General features: G+C 46.7%; 1 protein-coding gene across 1 annotated transcript in view; it reads right to left on the bottom strand.

Annotated features, from left to right (window-relative positions):
• Positions 1-14,902, bottom strand: part of sgip1a (SH3GL interacting endocytic adaptor 1a) — an 85,520-nt gene that overhangs the window by 12,174 nt on the left and 58,444 nt on the right. The window contains exons 9-17 of the mRNA XM_041840102.2: positions 13,030-13,041; positions 11,640-11,651; positions 10,291-10,312; positions 10,048-10,132; positions 9,151-9,257; positions 8,095-8,199; positions 7,530-7,601; positions 3,887-4,023; positions 3,459-3,588 (exon numbers count right to left, since the gene is read on the bottom strand). Coding sequence (XP_041696036.2) covers positions 3,459-3,588; positions 3,887-4,023; positions 7,530-7,601; positions 8,095-8,199; positions 9,151-9,257; positions 10,048-10,132; positions 10,291-10,312; positions 11,640-11,651; positions 13,030-13,041 — 682 coding nt within the window. The remainder of the gene's footprint in view (positions 1-3,458; positions 3,589-3,886; positions 4,024-7,529; positions 7,602-8,094; positions 8,200-9,150; positions 9,258-10,047; positions 10,133-10,290; positions 10,313-11,639; positions 11,652-13,029; positions 13,042-14,902) is intronic.

Here is a 14,902-nt window from a genome sequence, read left to right as displayed (position 1 = left end):
TAGTCCCAACCCGAACCATACAGTGCCGGTTCAGATCATTTCTTTCCACATTGTCCTTTCCAGCATGGTTCCAAGCTTAGTACAGCTCGGCTCAGTGTGAAAAGGTCACGTGTGGGTGCGTGGGTGGGGGTGGGAGGTTGGACTAGGTGAAATAAGGTATCTGTTGGTGGATGGTGGTGGTGTTGGGTCTCTAGCCTGGAGGAGGACTGACTGGGAATGACACCTGGCAGATCGTTCATACTGCACGTACAATATTCATCTACACACTGCTATAGAAAACCTTCATTACCATTACATGAATACTTTTAAATCACATCCTCCTGTCCTAATGCTAACATTACAACGTTTTTTGTGTCATTCTCTGTCTTTCAATACAGATGGAGCCTGGCTGTTGGACTGGCTAGGGACCACAGGAAGAGTAGCTGCTGCTTCTGCAAAAGCTAATGGGGATCCAAATAAACAAATTAATAAACAAATCAACCTGATGACATACACCAGGGGGCAGTGATGAGGATAAACCCATGGAGGAGGGGAGTTGGTTGAAGGGATCAGTGTTAAGGTGTGACTGCTGAGGGGGTGGTTGGGGCTTTGGGGTGTAGTGAATAGATGGCTGGAGTAGATGGATTGAGTGCAGGATGACTGTGGGTGAAGACAATAGATAATAGTGGGCCGGTGTTCTGATAGGGGAGGTTAGAGAAGTGGAACGGAGTGTAGTGGAGAAACATGTTCCCATGGGGTGGAGTGAGAGGGTGAGAGGGAAGAGGTGGTCTGGGACAGGGGGAGGGGGGTAGATGGGGGTAAGGGTGAGAGGTTGGGAGGTGGGGAGCACACTCTCTATCTGCCTGTCTGTCTGTCTGTCTTGTTCTGAGTGTTGAGGAGAGGAGAAGGTGGCATGATAATTACCAACCGGCTGGAGACACGAATTCTCCTTCCAGACTTCAAAAGAGGCTCTGTCTGTATCACAGTGTGTGTGTGTGTGTGTGTGTGTGTGTGTGTGTGTGTGTGTGTGTGTGTGTGTGTGTGTGTGTGTGTGTGTGTGTGTGTGTGTGTGAGAATGTGTGTGAATGTGTGTGTGTGTGGTGAGTGCACGTGCGTGTGTGTATCTATGTGTGCGTACAGTTATGTGTGTGTCAGGGTGTCAATTGGGTATGGCAGTAGCTCAACACCAACTATTTAAAATAGGCTACTAAAATCATGGAGATGACAGACGCCTGGGAGCAGGAGGGAAGGCTGTTTGTTTGGCTGGCTGGCTTTATGGAGAGCGCATGGACGCAGCTGCAGTGAACAGCGTGACCTTTTCTACAAAACAGTGCAGAGGTAAAGATGGCTGAAGTAGATGGCTTTGGCTAGGTAACTGCTGTTTGACTTGACATGAAACCAAACTAAAATTGTTATCCCGGTGCGCAGCTAATTCTTGTAGAATGTTCAGTCCCCTATTGACTGAGGTGAATGAAGCTACAGCAACATGGTGATAATGGCTGGAGGAAATGTTGCTTGTTTTTGCTGTCCTCCAAATTGCATTTGAGAGTTTTTAAATTATGTAGACATGCAGTAAATTAGCTTCAATTTAATAAAAATTCCTTGGAGGAATCCCCCCCCCCTCACCCCTGTTACTTTGCCATACCCTAGGTTTAGCTGAAATGACACCCATGATGTGTGTGTTTGTGTGTGTGTGTGTGTGTGTGTGTGTGTGTGTGTGTGTGTGTGTGTGTGTGTCTGGATCTCGATGCCACAGATGCTCTTCAGACAGGCTACACTCTTAATACACAGGAACACACACACAGCACTGCAGAGTAACAGCATGCTCGAAAACACAGTGCTCTCCATACAGTACACACACAATGACTATCATACAAAACAGGGACGTTGCTGTGGTAATGAGGGCAGGACAGCCAAAGATGCAGGTGTGGGAAGATGAAAAAGAGATGCATGGTATTTCAGCTTTCTGAAAAAATTATCCTTGGGATGCGTTTCATTCGACGGCTTTGATTTGAAAGTATGTGAGTCAGAGACAGACAGAGAGAGAGGAGGTGTTTCACCATTTATCAAAGTTAAAAAATGAAAATTAAATCTGTGGCGTACTCCAATATCTCAGTCCAAAATCTACTCCTCCCACATGATGGCTGCCACCCACTCTGAGATGGAATGACAAAAACAAACAAACAAAGCAAGAACATTCTCAAGGATTATGACATCATCATGGGTAATAGGTATCACCGGATCCCTCCCAGGTCCCGCCCCACCCCCAGCCCCAGCCCCCTCCTCTCAGATAGCCTCCCTCCCTTCATCTAAACTATACTGTATCTGCCAGAGAATCAAAGGGCCTCTCAAACGTGGGCAGTTTGTCTACAAATGCATCCTCTTCTGACATCACATCAAGCGACAGCCCAAAATAAATAAAAAGGGACAGAGACAAGAGCAAATTCAAAACAAAACAAAAAGAATGCAAATCAAAACAAAGGAAAAATCTAACTGAAGAATAAAACCATGTAAGTAATAATGGTGACAAAAGAACGGACAGTGTCAAAGTACGGAGGGTACGTTGTGAACTCAAAAATGATGGCTAGATGAAAAATGTTGAGGAAAAAAACAACTCATGACTTAAACACAAAATCAATGGGATGTGAAACACACAACGTATGATCAGCATTATTTAACCAGTCCATTACTACTTATTAGGCATACTGTACTCTTGAAAATACTATACCACATTCACAGAAATGCAGTGTAATACATTGAGTGAATACTGTCCTCGAGCAGATATACACTGAGTGTACAAAACATTAGGAACATATTCCAAATATTTAGTTGCACCTCGATTTGTCGGGAATGGACTCTACAAGGTGTCAAAAGCGTTCCACAGGGATGCTGGCCCATGTTGACTCCAATGCTTCCCACAGTTGTGTCAAGTTGGCTGGATGTCCTTTGGGTGGTGGACCATTTTTGATACACATGGGAAACTGTTGAGCATGAAAAACCCAGCAGCGTTGTAGTTCTTGACACACTCAAACCGGTGCGCCAGGCACCTACTACCATACCCCGTTCAAAGGCATTTAAATATTTTGTCTTGCTCATTCACCCTCAATGGCAGGAATTGTCTCAAGGCTTAAAAATCCTTCTTTAACCGGTCTCCTCCCCTTAATCTACACCGATTGAAGTGGATTTAACAGGTGACATCAATAAGGGATCATAGGTTTCACCTGGATTCACCTGGTCAGTCTATGTTCCTAATGTTTTGTACACAGTGTATTTGCTGGAGAAGTGAGTGCATCAAGATTTGTTCTGTGTTGAGAGACTCAGAAAAACAGCAGCCAATGGATGCGGCCATCTCAGTGGCAGAGTTGGACAAAACCACACAGGCAACACGGGCAACACAGCACAGATTACCACAGTAGCACAGATAGTGATAGGAGATGATGGCGTACACACACCTGACACAGAAAGGGTGAGATTTTTACCGACGGTGGGGGTGGTGGCTGCACTCAGGGAGTTGTTGGAGGAGATAGAGGAGGTGCTCTCGGCCCGGGCCAGGGTGGCGATGGAAGGGGGGCTGGACGAGTGACTGACCGGGGGACTGAAGGGCCGGCTCTGGGGGGACAAAGAGAGAGAGAGAGAGAGAGAGAGAGAGAGAGAGAGAGAGAGAGAGAGGTTACATGATTTACTAATATCAGTGTTTTTATGTTCAGACACCCTAACAGTTCAGTTTTTGGGGGGCTAAAAGTGAAACTATAAAAAATTGAAAGTACAGATCAAATATATCAAGATATCGAGGTACCATACAGTATAAACATCTTAAGAGGGGGAGTGTCCTGTTTGAGGTGGGGATTTGAGCTATTGTTGTTTCTGTTTAAGTACAGTGTAAACAGAGATGGACGATATCACATACCATGTCCCCCTTGCTGGGTTTCCCAGGAGGCAGTTTGGGTCGTGAGGAGGGGCGTGGAGGGGGAGGGGGCGGGGTGGGGCTGCTGAAAACAGCTGATGGAGCTGACGGTGTAGCAGGACGAACCGGAGAGGACGCCCCTGTATGGGGACAAGAGGACATCTGGGTTAAAACATCATGACATCACTGTCCATAGAGATATAGAACCTCTGGGGAGATCCTTGAACATTAAAACAAAACTGACCTGACAGAGTCAATAACATCTAGAACATTCTGGAATAATGACTGGGTAACCTGGTTTCCTGTTTACAGAACATTATGTTTGATTGAATTGCTACTGAGCTGAATTGAATTGGATAGAATTCCAGTGAAACATAACACACACCAGTTCCATGGTTGCCTGTTGAGTGTTTTAATATGAGGAGGGTATTGGGAGAACATTAGGTGGTATTCAATATGTCTCACTCTGGTGTACATATGTATAGATTGCATTTTGATACTGATCCAGTGCTATTTGGGTTGTTAATTGGATTCGTCCCACCGTTCTTGTAGTTTATTTTATTTTATTTGGTTTTTATATTTTAATTGTTTGACATTTGACTGCATTGTTAGGAGCTAGGAACATAAGCATTTCGCTGCACCGCTATAACACCTGCAAAACTGTGTACGCGACCAATAAACTTTTATTTGATTTGGGCCAGTCCATTTATTGTTTATCTTGAGGGACTATTTTCTCACAGTGGGACAAGACATTCCGAGACAGAATTCCCACTCATCCCGGCGTTCCAATGTGCTGCGTCAGCGAGATCTGTCCCAGCTGTGTTTTCAGTCCTCAAACCTGGTTTCCCATTCCCTTTGTGTTAAACTAAACAAACTGTCCTCATCATGATCATGTACACTACACTGTCTGGTCTACACTACACTACACTGTCTGGTCTACACTACACTGTCTGGTCTACACTACACTATACTGTCTGGTCTACAGAAGAACAATACTACATAACAGAGTTTGTGATGATTGTAAAGCAAGAGTGTGTGTTGTGTTAATCACTGTAGCCCTTTCCTATTGGGATGCAAACTCAAAATGTAATACATTTCAACTCTATATCTGACATGGTACAGGTGTCGTCTTTTTTTTAAGCCCATAACCATGTGTGTGGTGAGGTGTATACTTTTGTTTCAAAGTAGATTTGTTTAAGACTACCAAGAAACACTCTGTATGACCCTGATATAGCCCACTGCAGTAAAAGATAAATAGACAGGGAGAAATGGGTTCATTGGCTGAGGGTTCTCAACCCACTTCTTACTGATAACACACAGCCACACACATAGCCTCACACACACAGCCTCACACACAGCCTCACACACATAGCCACACACACACAGCCACACACACAGCCTCACACACAGCCACACACACAGCCACACACACAGCCACACACACAGCCTCACACACAGCCTCACACACACAGCCTCACACACATAGCCACACACACATAGCCACACACACACAGCCACACACACAGCCTCACACACAGCCTCACACACACAGCCTCACACACAGCCTCACACACAGTCTCACACACAGCCTCACACACACAGCCTCACACACACAGCCTCACACACAGCCTCACACACAGCCTCACACACACAGCCACACACACAGCCTCACACACAGCCTCACACACACAGCCACACACACAGCCTCACACACAGTCTCACACACAGCCTCACACACACAGCCTCACACACACAGCCTCACACACAGCCTCACACACAGCCACACACACACAGCCACACACACACAGCCACACACACACTGCCACTCACACACAGCCACTCACACACAGCAACACACACACAGCCACACACACACAGCCACACACACAGCCTCACACACACAGCCACACACACACAGCCACACACACAGCCACACACACAGCCACACACACAGCCACACACACACAGCCACACACACAGCCACTCACACACAGCCTCACACACACAGCCACTCACACACAGCCACTCACACACAGCCACACACACAGCCACACACACAGCCACACACACAGCCTCAATGTGATAAACTGTTTTGTAAGACAAGCTGTACGTCTAAACAAGAGAAGTCAGGGTTTCTGTACAGTACCTCCACAGTTCATATACAGTATTTAATGTGTTTAAGTTTGAGGATTGTGATATGGGAGTTTGTCAGCATTAATCTAGCAACATTAAACAGTGTAATGAAGATATCTCCTACTCACAGTAGATTTCAATGAGCCGCTCCAGGCAAAGAGTAAGCCACACAAATCTAATCACTGCCTTAGACGGTCATTGTGTTCCAACCTTTATTTATACAGGTAAGTCAATTAAGAACCAACTCTTTATTTACAATGACAACCTATCAAGTATGTGCTTACACTAGCTAACTGCATGATACAGCTGCAAATCTCTACGACACAGACAGACTGATTCTGACAGTGGTCAGATGGGTTGTGCTGTTATGGATGAGTGTGACGCTTGGGGGTACTCACCACTACCCATGCCCCCTGTCGTGGGTCCTGGCGAGGACACAACTGCCCTGTACGTAGGGGGTGGAGGAGGGGGAGGCGCAGCACGGGACACCTGGCCAACATCTTTGGGCGAGGTGGCGGTTTCAATAAGGCCCTCTTTCGATGGAGCAGGCGGGACAGGCGGAGCTGCCGCTTCAGGACTCTTCCGTTCCTCCTCGACAAAGACAAGGGGTGGGGGGATGGTGCGTGACGGCTCGTCCACAACGGCAGGGCCAGGGGGGCTGGTGGGGGAGACAGGTGTTCTTGCTTTGGGAGGAGAGGGGACCGCAGGGGGGACTGGGGCAACACTGGGGGGTGAAGGGACAGGCGGAACAGGGGTAATGCTGGGGGCTGAGTCAAGAGGGGGGACAATGGTGGGTGGGGGAGTGGGGGGTGGTGTAGGGTCCTTTGGTGGAAGTGGTGTGGGTTGGTGTGTAGGGTCTTTAGGCATGGGTGGGACAGGGACTGTGGGTAGGGGGAGTGCTGGTTCCTCTGTAGGGGGTTCGGAGGTTGGTAAGGAAGAGACAGGTTTTTCCTGTGGGGGATGGGAGGTGGGGAGAGGGGGGAGAAAGGGAGAAGAGTGTTCCGAAGGGAGAGGGGAAGTGGGTACAGGAGGGGCGGGGGGATCTTCTGGAGGGGGTGGGGACGTTGGAAGGGGCTGGGCTGGGTCCTTTGGAAGGGGCGGTCTTTCAGAGGCTGCCGATTCCTCGCTGAAGCAGACCCACTTGTCGGCAGACTCCTCGCCAAAGGCAGAGGGCTCTGCTGGGCCGAAAATGTTGTCCAGGTTTGGGATGGAGGTCTTCCTTCCTGAGCCTTCTGTCGATACTGACACTTCTGACAGACAAAGTCATGTGCAAGGAGAGAGGATCATAACAGTTTGTATGAGAGAGAGAGAGAGAGAGAGAGAGAGAGAGAGAGAGAGAGAGAGAGAGAGAGAGAGAGAGCGAGAGAGAGAGAGAGAGAGATCAAATGCAAGAAAAAGAAAGCAAGAGAGATAAATATTTAACATACAAAGAGGGGATGGTTTGGAGATATATGAGGTACAGGGAAGAAGGGAGGAGGGCTGGAGGGAGGGATCGAGGGATGAGGGGTCTTACCGGCAGCTGCAGAGGGGGAGCTGGTCGGAGGGGGGGAGGTCGGGACATTCTTGGGTGGAAGCGGAGGCGGAGCTGCAATTACATCGGTGCGCCATGAACAGCATGTCACTATAAAGGGTGGCACCATCTAGAGGCCCCTGCGGTTAGTGTCTGGCTGCACCACACCAGCTCAGGACAGGAAATACTATACAGCCCCATGCCTTACACCACCATGCATATGGCCCATAACCCACGGCAGATGCAGATGCAGGGAGGAAGAGGTGATTGAATCATGTTGCTCAACATTAGTAAATCTACCCGGTCTAATCTGAACTCTATGGTATATGGTTTGAATTATTTCTCAAACTAATGACAGATGAAATGAGTGCATTAGTATGGGCTGCAGAGGAAGAGAGAGAGTTAATAGCGTGCTCGTTCACAGATCGCTCGTTAGTTTTATTGTGAGGGTGAGTTGGTTTATGAGGTGAGTGGATGGTTCCGTGCAGTCATTCCAGAGTCATTCCAGAGTCATTCCAGAGTCATTCTAGAGTCATTCCAGGAAGTGCAACATAAACAGAAAACGTACTTCCTTTGGGGAAGGTTCTGGTGAAAGAGAAGTCTGGGCTCAGTGACTCAGACTCAGGTAGAGGAGCACCCCACACGTCACACGCCACCCGCTCAGATATACCCACTACATTCAGAACAGACAGGGGACATAACATAGAGGTGAGCTAAATAAAAATACCTCAGGGGGATTTTTAAATTGCTAAAAATAAAGTCATGTTAGCATTAGCCTAAACCTGTCAGGTCAATAATCACCAAACACTGTGCTAAAAAAGAGACACTTCATCTATAAACATTACTTTAAAATGGTTTTAGTCATTCAAAACACAATGTATCTTACAGACTACCTGGCTAAGAGGGAGCAATGAAGAGATATTAGCAACACTATCAGTTCCTCAGAACTGTTCCACTCTATTGAGAATGGGAGATACTATACGCAGGGACTCTAGCATTATCCACACAGTTCTATCTGTGAATGGACAGAGTGTTAAAAAGGAAGGGCTGCTGTACTGTATGTGTGTGGTGACATTAGCTATGCCTCAGCAGGTAGTTACATAACCAGCTAAGAGCTTCCCATCCCAGAGCCTGCAGAGCTAAATCCACTGTGACTGGGAGAGGGGTGAGGGGAGGATCCACATGACACCACAGCAAACCAACCACGGAGGAATCAAATGTGACCTCATAGTGCTTCTGACCTCTGATCCCTTGTGTGTTTGTGAAATGTTTAGTGTGCATGACATAATGGCAGTGTGTGCAGGTGACAGGAAAGAGGGATAGTGTCTTTAGAGGTGGTAGAGAGGCTGTGTAGGGAATAGAAAGCATCCATCTTGTTGGTGTTATTCTGGTGCAGTGTCTTTAGTGTCACAGCCAGCCTTAGAGATCCACAACAAGTCACAGAGTTATTACAGTGCTCAATCACAACCAAACAAGGTAGAAACACACACACAAGCAAGTACACGCGCACACACACACACGAACACACACCACATATACACACACCGGAAACACACCGCACACACACACGCACACACACAGAAAGAATGACAGTGACAAAGACAGATGTGGTAGAGAGTTGTACCTTCAGTTTTCTGCTCTCTGAAGGCTGTCTCCAGGGGAGGCCCAAATAAGGCTGTAGCGTCCTCTGGTACTGGGGCTGCTACTGGGGCTGCTGGGGATTTCTTACTTCTGGGAGGTGAGATAGAGAGAGTGACAGACAGACAGACAGACAGACAGACAGACAGACAGACAGACAGACAGACAGACAGACAGACAGACAGACAGACAGACAGACAGACAGACAGACAGACATCAGGGTTAGTAGGCTGTAGCATTGTCTGGTACGACTTAGGGAAGGGAGGGAGATAAGAGGGGACAGACAGACTGACAGGGTTAGTCAGACCATCAGACTATCACAGAGACTATCACAGACACGCTTCAGTCGGCTCACTCAACCCAGGGAGATGGGACAGGGACAGCAGAGTGAGTCACAACCATCACACTAACACAGAGACTTCCACAGACACTTCAGTCACCTCACTCAGCATACTACAACAGGAGACGTATTCATGTCACAAGGGAAGGAAGGGGATGTATCAGCCTTCAACTTATTGTCACTAAATCAGTGATAAAAGACTGGAAGTCAGAAGTTAATGAAAGAGCCGAAGTATGATTTTTTATTGGTCACATTTACTGAATACAACAGGTGTAGCGACTTTACAGTGAAATGCTTACTTACGAGCCCATTCCCAGCAATGCAGAGTTAAAAAGTAAAACAAATATTTGCTAAATAAAAAAGGAAATAGTAACACAATAAAAACAATAACAAGGCTATATACAGGAAGTACCAGTACCGAGCACCTGGGGTGAGTCTGTGACAGGTCAATGGGGGACAGACAGTGATGTACCTGGGGGTTGGGGCACTGGGGAGGGGCGTGGGTATAAGTGACAGATGAAAAGGGGACAGACAGAGACGTACCTGGGGGCCTGTAGCGCCGGGGCTGCTAACGTGGGGGCTGCAATGGGTGCAGAACGTCTTGGCCGAGCTACCTGTATCTCTTCACCTGAGGAGAGATGAATTCACAGACATTCACCTCAACTGCCTCACTCACACTAAAACACAAGGAAACTAGTTAATGACTTGAGTTTAGTTTCTAACCAAAGCATTTAGCTTCAGCGACAACAAAACAACAAAACAAGAGGAGATATCTTAGATACTTACTACAGTCCTTATTCATCAACCCCTGTAATAAAAAAACATACATTTGTAAAAAGACAAAATAAAAACATAGCACACATTACATTTTACACTCAAATGACATATGGAAATCCATGAGTAACACCATGTTGAATGTTCACATTACAGTATTTCCAGGAGGGAGCCTGTCCACTAGCGAAGGTCAGAAGACGGTCTCTATAACCTTAGGATGAGCTAATCGGATGAGACCATTGGCTGCCCTGCCTTAGCAACCATCTCCACGGGGAAGTGAATGACTAATACTAGGCCCGTTCACTCAGAAATACTGTGGAACAATCTAGTAGCTAGTGGCCTTAGGAAGTACGAACTGACGTGTTTCTTATTAATAAAACAATACACATTTCTGCATGGGAGGGAGTGTAGAATATAGATTTTTTTATTATTCATTTGTTATTTATTTTTTAGGGGGTAGATCTTTTTGTTATTGCAAAGTGACACAAAACGCAGTTACATTAATTAAAATAATATATTATACTGTATAATAGCCATTAGAATCCATTCTACAGCTTTCTAGCGTGAGTCTCGGTAGGCACAGAAAGCTGTCAGAAACAGATAGATAGAGTAGGTCTTTAAAGCCTCATGCAAGCCCAAAACATTGCACACCCTGCACAACATTGAGAAGAGACAGATGAGGCCACAAAAGAAAGAGAGAGAGAGAGAGAGAGAGAGAGAGAGAGAGAGAGAGAGAGAGAGAGAGAGAGAGAGAGAGAGAGAGAGAGAGAGAGAGAGAGAGAGGAGAGAAAGAAAGAAAGAAAGAAAGAAAAAGAAAGAAAGAAAGAAAGAAAGAGACCAAGACAGAGCTGCTGCTTGTTAGTCAGAATACAGTGCATGAAATAACTCTCAATGAGACACGACAATAAGGAAAACAGAGGGAGGAGAAGGAAGGAAGAGAGAGAGAGAGAGAGAGAGAGAGAGAGAGAGAGGTTCAGCTGAGGTGTGGCTGAAGTGACAGATCAAAGGGTCCATCTGTCAACATGGGTGAATCTCAAAAGTCCTTCCTCGATTGCTTGCATCATCTAATCTCCTCCCATCCTCTCCCCAACTCCTTCTCAAAACGTCAAGAGGGAAGCGAAGAGAGAAGGCAAGGAGAGAGGACACAAAGAATCGAAGAAAGACTTTTGAGATTCACCCAGGGACTTAGAAGACTAAACCTTTAGCTATTTAGCCATCTTTTCCTGATCTGTCATTTCAGCAATCAACCCCATCCCTCTCCACTCCACTTCCCCAGCAGGCTACAGGATGCATAGAGGGACAAAAAGTGTTTGTTATTTACCCCAGCCCAGGGAAACAGAACAGAACGGAGGAACACTTACCGGGCTACGTCTCTGTGACCAGCAAAAAGGAAGAGAGAACAGACACCTGGTCAGAGAGTGACAGATCAGTAAAGCACACTTCTCCAACACAACAGTTACACTCACAACCACAGTTACACTCACAACTACAGTTATACTCACAACTACAGTTACACTCCCAATACAACATTTACACTCCCAACACAACAGTTACACACACAACCACAGTTACTCACAACACAACAGTTACACACCAGTTACACTCCCAACACAACAGTTACACTCCAAACACAACAGTTACACTCACAACCACAGTTATGCTCACAACCACAGTTACGCTCACAACCACAGTTACACTCCCAACCACAGTTACACTCACAACCACAGTTACACTCCCAACCACAGTTACACTCACGCTCACAACCACAGTTACACTCACAACCACAGTTACACTCCCAACAGAACAGTTACACTCCAAACAGAACAGTTACACTCCCAACAGAACAGTTATACTCCCAACAGAACAGTTACACTCCCAACAGAACAGTTACACTCCCAACAGAACAGTTACACTCCCAACACAACAGTTACACTCCCAACACAACAGTTACACTCCCAACACAACAGTTATACTCTCAACAGAACAGTTACACTCCCAACAGAACAGTTACACTCCCAACACAACAGTTACACTCTCAACAGAACAGTTACACTCCCAACAGAACAGTTATACTCGCAACAGAACAGTTACACTCCCAACAGGAGAGATACAGTACAATAGTATTATGTCGTAATGATGTGTGTGTGTGTATTTGTGTGCAAGATCATGTGTTGGTGTGTATGTGTACATTGAGAGAGAAATCACAGTCATCCACAGCCCATAATGGCTGATCCTGGACCTGCTGTGGCTTCATTCAGCTGCATCCTGCAGAGCCCTGTTTTTCTCCCATCTCCTCCTTCTGTTGTCTCATATAATCTCTCCCTCTCTCTCTCCCTCCCTCTCTCCCTCCCTCCATTTATTCCCCATTCAGTCTCCAAGCAGCCACATTTCCATCTTAGTGAAGGTCACTGAACAGCAGCCATCTCCATGCTGGTATTGTGGTAGTGTTAAATCCTACACCCATTCAGAGCAACCTGTTCTCCGCAAATCCTGATTCACCTGTACACCTGAGTGTGTTTTATTGCTATTGCATACTTCTCTAACTCTATTACAATGGATCCAATGACATTCAATAACATGGTCCTTTAGTACGCTGAATCACAAACCTGAAGGGAGAAAACTGACATGCAACAAGTGGGCAATTCATGCTAACAGAGAGAGAGAGAGAGGGAGAGAGAGAGCGAGAGAGAGACAGAGAGACATAGAGAAAGATTGTACACAAGAAAGAAAGACAGACAAGAACAGGCTTACCGGACTACTCCTCTACAGAAGACAGCATCATACAGGGAGAGGAAGAAAAGAAAAAGAGGGGGAGGCAAAGTGAGGGGGCAGGACAGAGAGACAGAGGAGGAAAGAGAGGGGGTAGAGGGTAAGAAGAGTAGAGAGGGTCAAAGGGAGGGGGCAGGACAGAGAGACAGAGGAGGAGAGAGAGGGAGTAGAGGGTAAAAAGAGTAGAGAGGGTCAAAGGGAGGGGGCAGGACAGAGAGACAGAGGAGGAGAGAGAGGGGGTAGAGGGTAAGAAGAGTAGAGAGGTTCAAAGGGAGGGGGCAGGACAGAGAGACAGAGGAGGAGAGAGAGGGGTAGAGGGTAAGAAGAGTAGAGAGGGTCAAAGGGAGGGGGCAGGACAGAGAGACAGAGGAGGAGAGAGAGGGGGTAGAGGGTAAGAAGAGTAGAGAGGTTCAAAGGGAGGGGGCAGGACAGAGAGACAGAGGAGGAGAGAGAGGGGGTAGAGGGTAAGAAGAGTAGAGAGGTTCAAAGGGAGGGGGCAGGACAGAGAGACAGAGGAGGAGAGAGAGGGGGTAGAGGGTAAAAAGTGTAGAGAGGGTCAAAGGGAGGGGGCAGGACAGAGAGACAGAGGAGGAGAGAGAGGGGGTAGAGGGTAAGAAGAGTAGAGAGGTTCAAAGGGAGGGGGCAGGACAGAGAGACAGAGGAGGAGAGAGAGGGGGTAGAGGGTATACTATGTTAGTGTAGATAATCTACAATCACACACAAAGCTGTGAGCAGAAATTACGGATGGGTAATATGGAGGTGAATATTGACTGACCAAACAAACACACATCATGTCAATAGGGTTCTTCTCTGCCTAACGTGAAGCTCCAAGGTGAGAGCACAAGTGTCCACCATCTACCAATCTTTCCATTTCAGTTTCCACACCCATCCGTTCATCTATCTACAGTATATTGATTTGCGACTTTGATCTGATGATTGACAGGATGTTTAATCAATAGTCTAATCAAACCCCATGGCTTTAGTGATAGTTGCTGATTGCAAGGGAAACTCCAGTGATACATATATTGTACTGTGGAACAGAAAGGCCCATGGGAGGTTAATCTGCTCTCACACATACTGTCTTCCTCTGTCTCTCTTTCTGTATTGTCAACAGCCATCGCCCTCCAACAACAACACATTCAAATTGAATACAGAGAGATAGAGGTCAAGGGAGAAAGAGAGAGAGAATGCAGGAGAGAGAGAACAAGTGGTAGTGAAAGAAATGTGGAAAGAACCTTGTTGTTCTGTTTAGCCTGTTAACCTTTGCGCCCAATCCCAGCTCTCCTCAGCCAATTTCATGGTCAACCCATTACCAGGACTACCTGGGTAAGCACACATTTGCCAGTAAGCGAAAGCTTGCTGGTTTGAATACCCGAGCCGAAAAGGTGAAAAAGCTGACGATGTGCCCTTAAGCAAGGCACTTAACCTTAATTTGCTCCAGGGGCGCCATACTACTAAGGCTGACCTTGTAAAACAACACATTTCACTGCACCTATCTGGTGCATGTGACAACAAAAACACACAGCCACTGTCTGATTTCCCTGATATCTATGGTCAAATTCCTCTACACACAGAGAGAGCCAGGTACAACTTATGACAACCAAACACCTGCTCACTGTTCCTGGTTAGGGAGCTAGCAGCTACCTAGCGGCTCGACAGCCAGCGGATGGATGGATTATTGAGTCTCTCGTATGACCACAGACTGTCCTTGCGTATGTACAGGACAGAGCCTCACGGTGTATGCCCACTTTCCAGAAAAATTGCTGATGCACAACCAAATTTCGAACTTGCACCTTGTGTATTCTACTATTCCAACGCTGAACAGTAAGTTGAGACCCCGACTGTGTTACTAAAA

Source organism: Coregonus clupeaformis, chromosome 20 (assembly GCF_020615455.1).
Source record: "Coregonus clupeaformis isolate EN_2021a chromosome 20, ASM2061545v1, whole genome shotgun sequence".
In the NCBI taxonomy this organism is placed as follows: domain Eukaryota; kingdom Metazoa; phylum Chordata; class Actinopteri; order Salmoniformes; family Salmonidae; genus Coregonus; species Coregonus clupeaformis.
Note: the sequence above shows the minus strand (reverse complement) of the source record. Positions and strands in the feature narration are given on the sequence as shown.